Here is a 17283-nt window from a genome sequence, read left to right on the forward strand (position 1 = left end):
GTGAAATGCCTGTGTTAGAAACTCCCAATAAAGTGAAACCTGGAGACTATGTACTTATAAATAATTGGGTGAGGAAAGGATTGGAGGTTCGTTGGGAGGGACTGTACCATGTTCTTCTAATGAGTCCAACAGCTGTGAAAGTGGATGGACGAAATGCATGGGTACATCTCCATCACTGTAAAAGCATCAGTGAAATTATGGATTGCTAAATTACTTCATCCCAGGTTCTCTTAGGAACTATAGGCTCTAATATGAATCAAGCACAGATGAACTATCAAGATTGATGGGATTTGCGCCCACGAAAACTCGGGAGGTGAAGACTTATAAGACGGGAATCATGAAGCTACGCCCACGAAAACTTGGGAAAGTTGATGGAATTCTGGAAAAATACATCAGCATCATTTTGTTAGGACATTTGTTAGAGTAAAGCACTCGTTATTGTATTTTGGGTTATCATTAATGATGAGGGTTATCGTAAATGATAAAACAGGGGAATGTTAATATTGACCAAATTAAACACACCAAAAAATGGAGGATCCCTGCATTTGTCAGAATTGCTTAACCTTTGTCAGTGGAAAATTACAGGATTTGGATGGCGCCGATTAGTCTGAGCCTCAGAATGATATGCAGGATCGTGTAGGATGCAGTTGTTCTCCTTATTTCCCCTTAATTGATAAAATGTATAGAAACTCTGCAAACAAAGTTAAATGCATCGATATAATTGGATTACTGCAAAAAGCATTGTAAATATTGTACATAATGTTGCTAGACAGTTGCTGTTTGTTGATTGCCCAAAGTGTTAAGCCCTGGCAGGGTTGTTTTGAATTCCAGGGTAAATGTTGCATTATTCAAGTTAAATTAGCTTCTTAATGTATGGGGGATTCTGTTATTGGTTTGGGGAACTGTCAATAATGTATTGCTGTAATTAATATGTTGGTTTGGGTTGTAAAGAGACCACCCCTATGTAGTTCGGCCCCTCAAGATTCGGGGACCAATAAAAGGCAGCCCCCACGAGGTCCTTTGTCGATCTTCTGGAAGAGCTTGACCTTTTGGAGTGTGACTGCTTGCACGAGGCTGAAGGGCTTGGCCAGACAGAGACAAGGATCGAACCCGCGGTGGTTTAGGGATCGTATAGGGGAATTTGCTGTTCAATCTAAAAATAAAGATTAATTGTTCCAGTGCTTGACTCAGTGCTTTTATGACTGAACTAGAGTCGGGGTGTTAGCTTAGAAGAGCACATTTACACTCACACCTCTCTTTTGCAGCTCTCCTGCCCCCGCTCCCGCTCTATCAGTCTGAAGAAGTGTCCCAACCCAAAACGTCACCTGTCCACTCCTTCCCCATATGTTGCCTGACATTCCTCTCACACTTTGTATTTTGCTAAAGGTTGCAGTATCTATAGACTCTTGTGTCTCTGAGATCAATAGATTTTTGAAAAGTAGGGAAATTAAGGAAGATGAGGATCAGTCGATTTGAGGTAAAGTACTGGCCATGAAATTAACGATGACAGTGGCAGCACAGTGGCGCAGTAGTATAGTTGCTGCCTTATTGCGCCAGACACCCGGGTTCAACCCTGCAAGTCTTTGGAGTGTGGGAGGAAACCGGAGTACCCGGAGAAAACCAATGCAGTCGCAGGGAGAACGTACAAACTCCGCACAGACAGCACCCGTAGTCAGGGTTGAACCCAGGTGTGCCACTCTACCGCTGGGCCATTGTACTGGCCCATTTCTTATCTTTTTCAGTTCATAAGAGATAGGAGTAGAATTAAGCCATTTGGCTCATCAAGTCTACTCTGCCATTCAATCATGGCTGATCTACCTCTCTCCCCTCTCCCCTGATCTACTTCTCTCCTGCCTTCTCCCCATAACCTCTGACACTGTTAACGAGTTCCTTGTGATCATATATTCCTGTGCACATTAAGCACCAAATTTGTTTGCAAATTTTAGAGCTTAGGGTCTAGGCAATAAATGGCAATTAGTGGCATGGCCTCCCAAGGTGTTGAAGTAAATTCAGGTATGAGCAAGAAAGCAGAATTGCGGAGTGTGTATCTCTGAAAAGGATGTAGGATAGTGGGGAATGACAGTTAGGAAGGTGCGAAACCATGGTGGGTTTTGAAAACAAGGTTATAAATGTATAAATGCAACACAACATGATGGTTGCCACATATCTCAGCCACGGACACTGTTGCAGGAGCTCCTCATCATCTCGGCATAAAACTGAATCCAGTTTAATTTTGCTGGTCTTTTTTTCCCTGACCAAAGGGAATTACCACTCATACAACAGAGACGGCAGATGCTGGAATCTGCAGCAACAACCAATCTGATAAGGAACTCAGTGGATCAAGTAGCATCTACAGAGGAAAATGAACTCAACATTTTTAGGTCGGATCTCTTCATCTGGGCTGAAAGAGTAGTGGGAAGTTAGCCAGTATTAAGTGAGGAGAGTGTGGATTAGGCAAGAGCTAGGAAGTGATAGATGAATTGGGACGAGAAGAGGCTAACGGGCAAATTGTGTAAACTGGGGGAGGTAGAGGACAGCTCAGTAGCACACTGGTAGAGCTGCTGCCATCACAGCACCAGAGACCCGGGTACGATCCTGACAATGGATGCTGTCTGTTCAGAGTTTGTACATTCTCCCTGTGACCACGTGGGTTTTCTCCAGATTACATAGAAACATAGAAAATAGGTGCAGGAGGAGGCCATTCGGCCCTTCGAGCCAGCACCGCCATTCACTGTGATCATGGGTGATCGGCCCCAATCAATAACCCGTGCCTGCCTTCTCCCCATATCCCTTGATTCTACTAGCCCCTAGAGCTCTATCTAACTCTCTCTTAAATCCATCCAGTGATTTGGCCTCCACTGCCCTCTGTGGCAGGGAATTCCACAAATTCACAACTCTCTCGGTGAAAACGTTTTTTCTCCCCTCAGTCTTAAATGGCCTCCCCTTTATTCTAAGACTGTGGCCCCTGGTTCTGGACTCGCCCAAATTGGGAACATTGTTCCTGCATCTAGCTTGGCCAGTCCTTTTATAATTTTATTTGTTTCTATAAGATTCTCTGGTTTCCTCCCACAGACCAAAGAGGTACAGGTTTGGGTGATCGCTGGTCGGTGCGGACTCAGTGGGCTGAAGGGCCTGTTTCCGTACTGTATCTCAAAATTATATAGACTAAAGGTAAGGTAGAAATAATGACAGGAGTAGCAATAGGAAAGGGTAAAAATGTGGCTATTTCTACCATTCTCTTCCCCACCCTGACTCCAGACCAGTGACATGCGGTGAGGTCAATGGCTGGGGAGACCCTGGCTTCTACCCCATCTTAACTTAGTTGTGTGTGTGTGTTAGTTGTGTGTGTGTTAGTTGTCTGTGCGTGATGTGTGTGTGTGTTAGTTGTCTGTGCGTGATGTATGTGTCTAGGAGGAAAGGAGAGAAGGGAGGGAAGTAGATAAAGAAGGGAGGGAAGTAGATAAAGAAGGGAGGGAAGTAGAGAAAGAAGGGAGGGAGGGAATGAGAGAAAGAAGGGAGGGAAGGAGAAAAGGGAAAAGAGAGGAAGGAGGGAGTGAAGGAAAGATGGGAGGGAGGGAAGAAGGGAAGGGAGGGAGGGAAGGGAAGGGAAGGAGAGAAGGGCGGGAGAGGGCCGGCAGCGGGAGTGGATGCCGGGGTCCCGAGCCGAGAGTAGATTACTCCATCTTGGGGCCCAATTGGGAGCTCTCAGCCTCCGAAACGGATGCTACAAATCAATGAATCAACCAAAGATACTAGAGGAGTATCTTTGGAATCAACCTACCAGTCAGCGAAGCCTGCGGCTAGAAAGTCAGCGCCGCCACTGCTGAAGCTAGCTAACGTGGAGGGAGAGCGAGGCAGCGTCAATTACGTGAGCCTACGTAATTGACGCTCGCTCTTCCTACACTGGGCTCAAGACACGCCCCCTTGTGAGGCAGACGTGATCGCTGCCTCCCTTGGAGCTTTTACATAGTAGTTTTATGATGAGACCAGCGAACACAAATTTAATATCTTTATATGTGAAATATGTTACCTGGACTATGGAAGGTAAGGTCATGTAATGAAGGGGTTTACATATATTACTTTGGTGAGATACATAGAGATAGTAACAGGCATACACTTATTGCCCGTGCTCCATGCAGTTTCTAAGGGGTTGCGCAATCAGAGGGGAGGTACAGCTCGTCGCTGCCTCACCTCTCATTTCTCCCTGTATTTGCAGTGAAGCGGCGAAAATTTTGCGATTTTGACTATAAAACATGATTAGATTCATATAGAAATTACATTTATAACAGATCAGTGGAAAAATCTTTATATTTATTTTATTTTATTATTATTTTTCTTTACATTTCTTAACAGCTATTTTCATTGGGAATATGACAGGTGAGGCTCTGCCTCCCCTGCCTCCCCTGCCTCCCCTGACCAGATTGTTGAGGACAAACTGAACAACGTCTGCCAAATCACTGCAGACATCAGTGCAACCAAACTCTGCTCAGCTGGCTTGCAGTCAAAGACCCAAGATGAAGGAAACAAATAAAGCATAAAAAGGTATTAGCTTGACCTTATTGGGCATGTGTAGAGGAACTCCTTTCTTCAGGAATGCCAGTGCTGTTTCCGGGTGGCCACAGTGTGAAGCAATGTGCATTAAAGTGCTTCCATCCTATTGAGAAAACATATCATATCTGGTATGCAACAGTGATCAGCGCTAAATTTTTATATACATTAAAAATATTCATACCATCCTCACCAATGTTTGTTGGAACTGCATGCTTTCCTCTTATATTTGACCTCCAAAGGTGTAAAACCTTGTTCCCTAGGCCTGTTGGCCATCCATGAACTTTAACATTAATTGGCACTGGTGTATCCTTTGCTCATGGCGATGTGTTATCTGGTGTTAATTACTGGTAGTCTTGACACTCGAGTTACATTTTAGTCATGGTCACACAGTGGAGTCTAAACATTTAACATTATTTGGTGAGAAAGAAGTAGTACAATAACTAAATTACGGAGCAGAGATATTAAGGCCACTGCTAACTTGATCAAGTTATTGTCAAGGTTGGTATATACTGCCCACCCTTTATTGGCCTTGAACCAAATTATTTGACACATTGCTTCAGAGAGGGTTCGGTTTTGTTCTGGGTCTGCCATCACATTTAACTCATAACCCTTTCCCTATTCTAAGTACATTTTAATGGCAATTCGTGATCTCCCTTATTAATACATGCTTTGTAATTTATTTAATGAAATCCTCAGTTGCTATGGTGAGTTTTGAACACATTTTTGTTGATTCCTAGTTATGGTGTCATACAGCATGGAACTAAACAGACCCTTTGGCTCAACTTGCCCATGCCGACCAAGATGCCTCATGTTGCACCTGCCCGTATTTGGCCCATATCCCTGTAAATCTTTCCTATCCATGTACCTGTCCAAATGAATTATAAACGTGTTATAGTACATTTGTAGTCCCGGATTCCAGATTATGTAAAGACTATACAACAGAAGACTAAGGATGAACTTAGAGGTGTATAAAATCAGGTGCATATAAAACAGTGAATGCACACAGGCTTTTTCCCTAATCTGGGGAACCAGGAACCAGAGGACATAGGTTTAAAATGAGAAGGGAAAGATTTTATAGGAACTCGAGGAGCAGCTTTTTCACTCAGAGGGTGGTGGGTATATGGAACGAGCTGCCAGAGGATGTAGTTGAAGCTGGTACCATAACAACATTTAAAAGATGCCTTGACAGGTCCCGTCCCCCAACACGAGGGGGAGGGGGTGCGGTGTTACACGAGAAGGCTGGTCCCTGAATGCTATATATTCCATCACTCACCCATAGTTCCCAACTGCGCAGGTGTGGCTGACGGGTTGCCGTTGTGACATAGAAAATGGAGGCATTACTGTGCAGGCTAAGTGTAGACCCATTGGGTCTGCTCCCCCAACATAAGATTCCACCACTCACCCATTCCCCCAACGCAAGCTGTTCCCCCAACGCAATATTGCACCACTCAGGCATAGCCCCCAACTGTGCAGGCGCGGCTCATCCCCCAGCACTCCCTCCTCCTCTTCTTCACCCTCCCTCTTCAATCCCTAGAGGAAGAGGGGTAGAGAGGGAGTGGTGGTAGAGAGGGAGGGGTGGTAGAGAGGGGCGGGGGGATAGGGGGGGGGGGTAGAGAGGGAGGGGTGGTAGAGAGGGAGGGGTGGTAGAGAGGGGGGGGGGTGAGAGGGGGGGGGGGGATAGAGAGGGAGGGGGTAGAGAGGGAGGGAGGGGGGAGAGGGAGAGAGGGAGAGGGAGGGGTAGGGAGAGGGGATAGAGGGAGGGGGAAGGGGTAGAGAGGGAGAGGGGAGAGGGAGGGGTAGAGGAGGGGAGGGGGTAGAGAGGGAGAGGGGCGAGGGAGGGGGGGGAGGAGGTAGACAGAGGGAGGAGGTAGGAGGAGGGAGGGGCAGAGGAGGGGGGTAGTAGAGGGGAGGAGGGTAGAGAGGGAGGAGGGAGAGGGAGGGAGAGAGGGGAGGGGTAGAAGGGAGGGGGTAGAGAGGGAGGGGGTAGAGAGGGAGGGGAGGGAGAGGAGGGGTAGAGGGGAGGGGTAGAGGAGGGGGGAGAGATGGGAGGGGTAGAGAGGGAGGGGGGAGAACGGGGAGGGGTAGAGAGGAGGGGGGAGGAAGGGGGGGGTAGAGAGGGAGGGGTAGAGAGGGAGGTGGTGAGAGAGGGGGGTAGAGTGAGGGGTAGAAAGGGGAGGGGGGTAGGAGGGAGGGGGGTAGTGAGGGAGGGGGTAGAGAGGGAGGGGGTAGAGATGTTGGGAGTGAGGGTAGATAGGAAGTGGGCATCATCCACCTCCACCCCCCGTCATCTCCCTCTACCACCCCACACCCCCCCCCCATCTCTCTCTACTACCCCACTCCCCACCCCATCTCGCTACTCCTCATTTCCCTCATCCTCCTCCGCTCACTCCCATTCCCTGCCCCAGGACCTACCTAGGTGGTAGAGTAGTGCCAGGGCCTGGAAATCGGCCTGGTTCTCGTACTCGGTCCAGCCCTGACCAGTGGCGGGTTCTTTTTCGGCCCCGGGCTCGGCTCTCACTCCAGCTTGAGCACCAGGCTCGGCTCCAGCCCGGGTCCGCGACACCACCCTCGCCACCAGATGTCAGGCCTCAGCGGTCACGGAACCATCCCAAGCCCCGGGCTCGGCTCTCACTCCAGCTCGAGCATGAGGCTCAGCTCCTGCCAGGGCCCGTGGCTCCACCCTCACCACCAGTTGCCGGGCGCCGGCAGCGGCCACCACGCGAGTGCGCTGGAGTGCCCCTCCCTCCCGGAGTGTCCCGTCCTGCCTTGCAAGTCCATTGTGACGTCACTCGGGGGGGGGGGGTTCCGAAATGGGTACGTTTTATGGCTTTTAAAAAAAAATTTAAGCAGTGAAAATGCGCAGAAATATAGATGGGAATGCGACGGGAATTTGTTTATTGCCTTGACGGGTAAAATGTGAGTAGAATGTGTGAAAATGGGAAGGCTGTGGCCTAGCGTTTGGAAGAAAATAGGAAAATAGAAAATGGCACAAACACATACACACAGACAGCCACAAACAATACAAAGAGTTTTAGTAATAGTATAGATGGGCAATCATGAATGAGTAGTTTAGATGGGGCATCTTGGTCGGCACAGGCAAGTTGGGCGAATAGGCTGTTTCTATGCTGTATTCTTCTATGACACTATAAGTACAGTGGATTTACGAGCTCTGAGGTCTGTGCTGCCTAACCCTCCTGCACCACTGCATCTTCTCAAGGTATGACCACTTTGAAGGAGTTGTTCTCTCTCCGACAGGAGTTCAGACCATCACAATCAGTCTGACGAAGGGTCTCGACCTGAAACGTCACCTGTCCATGTTCTCCAGAGATGCTGCCTGACCCACTAAGTTACTCCAGCACTTTGTGTCTTTTATTTAAACCAGCTTCTCCAGTCCCTTGTGTCTAAATCCATGCTCAATGTTTGCTCAGATTCATGGGACAAAACATGCTAAAATGTATTTTTCAAAGGTGGAGTTGGGAGAAGCAAGGTTGTTCCTCTAGGCATGGCAACCCTAAACCGTGCCCTGTCTGTTTTCCATTGCCTTTCCTACTTCTTCCTTCAAGTGGTCTCAGATCTTTAAAACTATCTGAAATTAGTTGGACCATTATAGTAATTCTGCACTTAAGAATGATGGAAATCTGAGGCAGATCATCGTTTATTAGCCAATGCCCTTCGTGACCGGAATGGAGTGGATTGTAGATCTTTTGTGGGGACATTTTAAAGTCAACTACATTGGCAGTTCTGGAGGCATTTGCAGGCCGGGCTAGGCCAGACCAGAAGGACATGAGTTAAACATAGATTTTTGCAGGATTCTGTTGCTTCATGATCATCATTACTTTTGCCATTGTTTTTTTAATAAATTAATTTCAGATCTATTTAATGGTTTATTTTTTAATTTCCCAGCTTTTTTAATTCACTCAAAAGATGTGTGCTTTGCAGGCCGAGTCAGCCTTTAATTGCCCATCTACAATTGCCCCCGAATAGGTGGTGGTGAGCTGCATTCTTGAAGGACAACAGTCCTTGAGATGTGGGGACTGCCACAATGGTATTAGGGAGGGAGTGGCAGGATTTTGACCCAGTGACGGTGGAGGAACGGCAATGCATTTCCTGGTTAGATGGTGTGTGGCTTGCAGGGTAACGTCACATAATTTTGCTGCCTTTATCCTAGCTGGTCGAGGTTGTGCGTTTGGAAGGTGTTTTCTAAGAAGTCTTGGTAAGTTGCTTCAGAGCATCCTGTAGATGGTGCAAACCCCTGCTACTGTGCATCGGTGGTGAAATGCCTGAATGGTTGTAGATTGGATGATTATCAAGCAGGCTGTGATGCCCTGTATGATGTCAGGCTTCTAGCATGTCGATGAATCTGCACTTATCCAGGCAAATGGAGAGTATTCCATCATGTACCCGACGAGCCGTAGATGGTAGGTAGGCTTTGGGGAGACAGTTAAATTCCTATCTCTTATCTCTGGATCGCAGTCCAACAATGTGAGCACCACATACATGCATCTCATTGAAATGACAATGATCAGCCAAATATATATTTTAAGTGTCTCCCAGGACTTCTGTCCTGCCACATTGGCTTTGCGCACCACTGGGATTGCATCTGTTGTAAGGCACTATCTAATTTCCAGTGGTTATCACTACAGAACTTAACTGAATAGTCAACAGTCTGTATGGAATGTTCTCATCTGTTTGGCTCTTTGCTGAGAATCAATGAAGAAAAAAGCAGTAACAGGAGCTTCTTACATTAACATCCCTTCCCTCATGAAAAACAATTCCAAAATTAATTGATTCCAAAGAGTTTGGCTCCTCTTATTTCAATACACAAACCTCACACCGTTGAAACGAATGTTACCCTCCAATAGATTATGGAGGAAATTATCTACATCGCAATCACCTGCTGATGAATTAGCTTCAGTTAAAAGGTAGACAAAAAATGCTGGAGTAACTCAGCATCTATCGAGAGAGGGAATAGGCGACATTTTGGGTGGAGACCCTTCTTCAGACTGATGTCGGGGAGAGGAGGGGGGAAAGAAAGGAAGAGGCGGAGACATTAGGCTTTGTGGGAGAGCTAGGAAGGGGGAGGGGAAGGAGGGAGAAAGCAAGGGCTATCTAAAATTAGAGGTCAATGTTCATACCACTGGGGTGTAAACTACCTAATCGAAATATGAGGTGCTGTTCCTCCAATTTGTGCTGGAGTGATTTTCATCACTCTGGCAATGGAGGAGGCCCAGGACAGAAAGGTCGGATTTGGAATGGGAGGGGGAGTTGAAGTGCTGAGCAACCGGGAGATCAGGTTGGTTAATACAAACTGAGTGTAGGTGTTGGGCGAAGCGATTGCCGAGCCTGCGCTTGGTCTCGCCGATGTAGAGAAGTTGGCACCTGGAACAGCGGATGCAGTAGATGAGGTTGGAGCAGGTGCAGGTGAACTATTGCCTCACCTGGAAAGACTGATTGGGTCCTTGGATGGAGTTGAGGGGGGAGTGTAGCATTTCCTGCAGTTGCAGGGGAAAGTAACTGGAGAGCGGGTCATTTGTGTAGGAAGGGACAAATTGACCAGGGAGTTATGAAGGTCTCTGCGGAAAGCAGAAAGGGGAGGAGATGGGAAGATGTGGCCTGTGGTAGGATCCCATTGGAGGTGGTGAAAATGTTGGAGGATTAAATGTTGTATACGACGGCTGATGGGGTGGAAGGTGCGGACAAAGGGGACGTCCTTGTTACGAGTAAGGTGATGGGGAGCAAGTGCGGAGCCGCGGGATATAGAGGAGGCCCTGGTGAGAGCCTCATCTAAAATCTCCGATGCCCTGGTATGGAGGACATCTCCGATGCCCTAATTCTGGTTGCAGATGCGGCGTAAACTGAGGAATTGGGAGTAAGGGAGAGAGTCCTTACAGGAAGCAGGGTGGGAAGAAGTGTAGTCAAGATAGCTATGGGAGTCAGTGAGTTTGTATTGTAAATATTCTTCTTCTGGTATTATTCCTGCCGGAACGCCAGTCAGTACTTCCCACTGTGTGAAACAAGTAAACATTTATATTCATATGGTGATGTTCGGGGAAAGTATATTGCCAGCAAAGGTATAGCATGAAATAGCAGGCCTTTGGTGTAGCCATGGACTCCTGGGCTTTTGTTCCATTCAAGGTTAAATGAAGCTCATCCTACCTACTTTTGCCTTTAATTGTCATGTTCCTGGACTGTCTTGCATGCCAAACAAATAACAACCTCAGGCTGATGCAATGTGCTGAGCATTGGTTGAAGCATGAAGACAAGTACAATCTGTCCTTGGCAGGAATTTCGAAAAGCTCGCTGCAGTTCTTAAGAGTTTCACTGAACTTTGCCAAATGGGGACCTCACTAACAGGCAACTACTGCAAGACTGATTGCCGCCATTTAGTGTTCTGGGTCATAGCCAACAGTCAAGACCCACACTGTGGGTTGCTTGGTTTATAATTATGGGTTTTTCTGGGTATTATAACCTGGGTTTTTTTCTTTTCTTCTCCCCGCCACCCCCCTCCCCCCCCCCCATCAGTCTGAAGAAGGGTTTCGGCCCGAAACGTTGCCTATTTCCTTCGCTCCATAGATGCTGCTGCACCCGCTGAGTTTCTCCAGCATTTTTGTGTACCTTCCACTGTAAGTTTATCATTTTGGCAAATATGTTTAGCAAAGAGATGTCCACTATGCGACATTATGCCAATGGTATTTTGCACCTTGAAATCTGGTTTAGACATATTTAGTTGGGTCCCAGCATCACACGGGAGGGCTGGTCCCCCAATGCAATATTCCACCTCTCCACCAATTCCAATATTGGTGGCCAGTGGGGGTGGTGGGGGGTGGGGGCTTTCTAGAGCGCTAGTATGGGTGTTGTGAGCTGAAGAGACTGATTTCCAGAGGGATAGAATGCACATTGTGGGCCGAATGGAATCTTGGGCTGGCGGCTCAGTTACTCAAGCCTGTTGTGCTGGCAGCTCACTCACTCACTCACGGCTGGTGGGCTGGCAGTTGACTCATGGCTATTCCTTGAAATTCCATTTCAAGCAGGGTGCAAAGGCCATCAAATTTAAGTGCAGTTTCTTACCACTTCAAGCAGGGTGCAAGGCCACCAAATTCAAATGCAGTTTCATACCACTTCAAGCAGGGTGCAAGGCCACCAAATTCAAGTGCAGTTTCATACTATCTCAAGCAGGGTGCAAGGTCACTAAAGACAGCGAGTCATGACCTCTCCCTCCTCCATCTTGCAGAGACTGAGCCACGCCCACACTCACTTTATAATCATTCCCCCTCCCACCAAAAGGGGCGTGGCCTTCATGGCGTGATTGACAGGAGAGAGAATCTCAACATTTTTTAAACACTAATAACTCTTTTCTTTTTCATCGATGGGGAAAATCCTTGGCACCTGATGTGCGGAGGGGGACTCTGAGTAAGATAGCCAAAAATCATAGCCGTACGTGGTCGCATTTAAAACAAAATCAATATCAAGCGCAAACAGGAAGTGGTCAAGATTAGACTTTTAATTATATAGAAGGCAAGGCAACTTTAATTAGGCAAGGCAACTTTAATTAGGCAAGGCAACTTTAATTAGGTAACACAGATTTAGCATTTCCAAACCAAAGGCAACACAGCTTTAGCATTTCCAAACCAAAGGCAACACACCTTTAGCAGTTCCAAACCAAAGGCAACACAGCTTTAGCATTTCCAAACCAAAGGCAACACAGCTTTAGCATTTCCAAACTATATTTTCAAACCACATTAAGGGCACTGACAGGTCAGTAAAACCACAGTTTAGTAGACATGTGTTCAGTGTTATTCACAGCTCAGACTGAGAGACATGACTCTCTCGCTCCCCCATCTTGCAGAGACTGACTGAGGCACTCAACATTTCCGGGTTTTATAGTCCCTCCGGAAGGGGCGTGGCCTTCAGGAGGGAGAATCTCAACATTTTTTAAACACTAATAACTCTTTTATTTTTAATCGATGGGAAAAATCGTCTTGTCCTGTGCAGCGGAGGAGGACTCTGAGTAAGATGGCCAAATATCACAGCCGTAAGTGACAGCGTTTTTTTCAAAATCAATATACCGAAAAACAGGAAATGGTCAAGATCAGACTTTTAGTAATATAGATTTGTGCAAAGGAACTAATAGCATTATGTTTAATATGTTCTTGAAATAAATTGATGACTGTTTCATTTACAGATGTGGTTAGTGGGAAGAGTAACATTGATCTAATTAAATCACCCTAAAATTAGTATAATCCACAATATTATCTAAATATTATTTCATAGTTCTGACAAAGCCTCAAGCACGTTAAATGTTATCTCCATTTTTCTTTTCACAGATGCTGCCTGACAGTAAATGCATCTAATGGTTTTCCACACATTATTACAGATGCAGTTTGCAACTGCAGTTTTCCTGCTATTTTTTCTGATTGTTTTCATTATCTTTTTGTATTTTTCAGATTTTGCAGATGTAACTGCTTATGTTCATCCTTTTATAGGTACTGCTCATTTATTTGCTATTGAAGCATATCAATGTTGAAATGGGGGAAATACCTTTGTTCGGGCCAGTACATTGGATTTAAATTTCTCGGTCAATACTTCAACCACATTGGTGTGACCTCGTTCAGCTGCAATGTGCAATGGAGACCGGTCCAGCTGTAACATAAAAAATAAATAACATAGGCGCAAAACTAATTACTATACAAATCATCCACTGCAATTAACCATGTGTCATTTAGCCAGCAGCCGTCCGTTTTAATTCGTTTTTTTTATAGTTTTTAGTGAGTCCTGTTTTCCGTTTGTAGGGGGTATGGACCTTTTAATGTGGGGGGTAGGTCTCAACTTTATTTCTAGGTCCCTACCTGGTCGGTGAGGCAGCTTTTTCTCCGGGCTGCCCGCTGACCCGTCCTCGTGGCCTACCAGCGGGCTTGGAGCGCCGTTTCCTGGCGGGCACCGCCCAGCAGCTTGGCCTCGGTGGCGGCACAGTGTTGGAGCGCTATCGCGGAGCGGAGTGGAGCGGGCGATGCCTTGCCTGGGTCGCCGCGCTGGAGCGACGCGCTGGAGCTCTGGTGAGCCGGACCGGCGAGAGCAACATCCCCGGGCTGCGGGTCTGCGGAGCGGAGCGGGCGGCGCCGGCTTTAACATCGGGAGCCTAGGAGCTCCAAACCGGCGCGGCCTTGTCGGCTCCGGAAGCCGCGGTCTCAAGCTAGGAAGCGGCCGTTCCAGGTAGCCCAGCCGCCGAGAGGACTCTCCCGACGCCGGGGCAAGACCACCCGGTGAGAACGGCCAGGAACATCGGGCCTCCGTAGAGGAAACTGCGGTGGCCTCAATAGGCCTGACTTTGGGTGAACTGGGGATGGGGACTGGACATTGTGCCTTCCCCCACAGTGGTATCCATTGTGGGGGGATGATTTTTTAGTCTATTGTAATCCTGTAAGTCTGTGTCCAAGATGGCTGCCGTGAAGAGAGAGTGGACGCTGGCACGATTTGGTTGCCGCTGCTCCCTCTTCACACTGTGTTTTTGATTTTCTGTTTTTGGAATGAATTCTGTTTTTAATTTGTGTCTCTGTGATGTCTTTATTACTTATTTTATTCTGATTATATGTTTTTATTTCTATTAACCTATGTAAGGTGTCCTTGAGATGTGTGAAAGGCGCCCATTAAATAAAATTTATTATTATTATTATTATTATTTAATAAACTCATAGGAGCATAACGATTTATTGTACAAAATTCTCCCAAAATGTTCCCGACTAGGAGATCTGAGATCCTCATTCTTTAGAGAACATGGGTTCCCCCTTCTATCATAGATGAGGCCATCTTCTCTGTATCCCATAGTTCTGCTCTTGCGCCCTCTCCCCCCAGTCTTCACCTCTAGTCTTCACCTTTCACCCCATTAGCCGTCGCATACAGCACATCATCCTCCGACATTTTCATCACCTCCAACGGGATCCCACCACAAATCACACCTTCCCTTCTTCATTCCTTTCTGCTTTCTGCAGGGACCGTTCCCTCCGCAATTCCCTGATTCATTCATCAGTTCCCATCCAAACCACCCCTCCCCCAGGGACTTTCCCCTGCAATTGCAAGAGATGCAACACCTGTCCCTATACCTTCTCCCTCAACTCGATCCAAAGACCCTGGCAGTCATTTCAGGTGAGGCAGGGGTCCACTTGCACCTCCTCCAACCTCACATACTGTATCCGTAGTTCTCGGTGTGGATTCCTATACATCAGTGAGACCAAGCATAGACTTGGCGATCATATCGCTGAAAACCTACGCTCAGTCTGTCTTGGCCTACGTGATCTCCCGCTTGCCAAACATTTCAACTCCCCTTCCCATTCCCATACTGACCTTTCTGTCCTGGGCCTCCTCCACTGTCAGAGTGAGGCCACATGCACAGTGAAGGAGCAGCACCTCACATTTTGCTTGGGCGGCTTACAACCCAGCGGTATGAATGTTAATTTCTCTATTTTCAAGTAACTTCCACATTCCCTCACTTCCCCTCTCTCCCCCTTCCAACACCCTAGTCGTCCAACCACTTCCACTGTTCGCATCCTTGTATTCCTCTTGTTACTACAACTTCCTCAGCCAATAATGGGCCATTATGGGTTCCACCCTTCCTGAGGTCATCTGTTGCTGGCCCTGATTTGTTCTGGCCTTAACTCACCTCCAGTTTATTCCCCCCCCCCCCCTTCACCCATCCTACCTTCAATCTGAGTAAGTGTTCCAAATTGTCATCTATTCTTGTTCTCCAGGGATACTGCCTGACCCGCTGAGTTACTCCAGCATTTTTTGTCTATATATTGTACAAAGCAGGCCATTTGGCTTGTCTTGCCCATGCCAAATGGCTATCATAGATGTAAAAATACGCAGAAAGATGCTATTCAGAAACAGGTCCTTTAGCTCACCATGTGCCTATTGGCCATTAACCAGCCATCTATACTCCAATCCTACATTCATCTTATTCTGGTATTCTCACAACATTCTCATCAGCTCCGCCCAGATTCTACCTCTCATCTGCACACCAGGGATAATTGACAGTCTCAACCAACTTACCAACCATTGGGATGAGGAAGAAACTGGAACACCAGCAGGAAAGCCATGCATTCACAGGGAGAACATGCAAACTCCACTCAGACAGCACCCAAGAGCAGGACCAAACTATTGTACTTTGCAGTGCAAGATAGCGGCACCCCTAACCCCCGACAATGACCTCTTATCAATTTTTGTTAAAACCAATGGAATGGGAAACAAATTGGTTTGCTGGTTAGGATGTTTGGTTGAGAGACAGGAGACAGCATAGGAATAGATAGATACTAATTTATCAGTAAGTGATTAGTGACACACCAAAACCTAACCAAAAGATGAGCAAGGTCATTGGTCCTACTTTAATTTCTAACATCCCACAATAATCACCAAATTGTTTCTCCAATGTTTTTTTTTCCATTAATTTTCCTCGGAGCTTACATTACACATTTGCATGGATCTCTTTCACTCACTGCCTTGTTATTGTGAATCAGATGGCCTTTTCTTGGATCTTTATGGTCCTCTGGCTTGCTCTACTCCTCCATGTTTCACTGGACGACATGCCTGTCAATAGGATTGACTTTAAGACAGGGAACCTGTTGGGCAAAAGCTTGACTTCCATATTTTCAGCTGGGACATACTTAGCGCCTAGAATACATAACCTATCCAACTTTTGTTCTGATCGTTAATATCTTTAGTTCATGGGAATTGAATGTTAGTTAGTTACCTTGTCTGTAATGTTTGGATTAGCTTTGTACTGGTAGAAGAACTTCAGCATCAGTTCATCTCCTTCCCAAGCAGCAACATGTAAGGGAGTCTGACCTTCTCCCTGCAATGAAAGAACAGGGAGAGATGAAAAGTACCATCTTCTTTTCCATCCACAGAAGTAGGCACAAGGAACTGCAGATGCTCGGATCTTGCATAAAACGCAAAGTGCCAGAGTATCTCAGCCAGTCAGGCAGCATCTTTGGAGGATAGGCGATGTTTCAGGCCAGGACCCTACTTCAGATGAAGAAGTATGAATATATTTAAGTTGTTGTAAAAGCAATAAACTGATAATTTTCAATAAATACATAATTTTCCTCCACAACCTGATTAATTGGTATTGGATTAACATTGTCCAGGTGTACCAAAATGCAGTGAAAAACCATTGTTTGATATATTATCCAGCCAAATTATACCAGTATATCAGGGAGTGCAAAAGAGAAAATTAGCACAGTGTAGCAATGTTACAAAATTTTGAGATTTTAAAAATCAAGTCTGTAATTTATCCCATCAGATAAAGCATAAAAATAAGTTTAATTTGACACCTAATTCACTTTCATATCTCAAGTATTTAAAAAGTTATGGCCATTTTCATACTCGGAAATGAGCATCTTGTTCCCTATTGATTTTCTATGGACATAACAAAAAAGTTGTGATCGTGAACAGTCAAAAGCCCATAACTTTCTTAAAAATTAAGAGAACTGAATGAAATTTTCAGTTATCATAGATTGAAGCATTCTGAAACAAATATAAAATAATCTTACTTGGATGACCTGAAATTAAAGCATATAATTAGTTAGTTACCTAATTGTAGCTAATTTCAGACTTCAATTACTAGATCTAAACATCTATCCATTTCTTAATAAATTATTAAAATTTTTAAATAGCCTAAATGTCCAAATAATATTCACAAATAATTCACAATAAAACATGATTTTTAAATCTCATTTACAT

At 45.9% G+C, this 17283-nt stretch overlaps 1 protein-coding gene across 1 annotated transcript in view; it reads right to left on the minus strand.

Moving 5' to 3' along the window:
• The window catches only part of LOC116972354 (ankyrin-1-like), a 91810-nt gene extending 75430 nt beyond the window's left edge, over positions 1–16380 (minus strand). Inside the window, exons 1-3 of the mRNA XM_033019932.1 lie at positions 16292–16380; positions 13090–13191; positions 4556–4654 (exon numbers count right to left, since the gene is read on the minus strand). Coding sequence (XP_032875823.1) covers positions 4556–4654; positions 13090–13191; positions 16292–16342 — 252 coding nt within the window. The 5' untranslated portion in view covers positions 16343–16380. The remainder of the gene's footprint in view (positions 1–4555; positions 4655–13089; positions 13192–16291) is intronic.
• Between the last annotated feature and the right edge of the window lie 903 nt (positions 16381–17283).

This window comes from Amblyraja radiata, chromosome 4 (assembly GCF_010909765.2).
Source record: "Amblyraja radiata isolate CabotCenter1 chromosome 4, sAmbRad1.1.pri, whole genome shotgun sequence".
Classification (NCBI taxonomy): Eukaryota; Metazoa; Chordata; class Chondrichthyes; order Rajiformes; family Rajidae; genus Amblyraja; species Amblyraja radiata.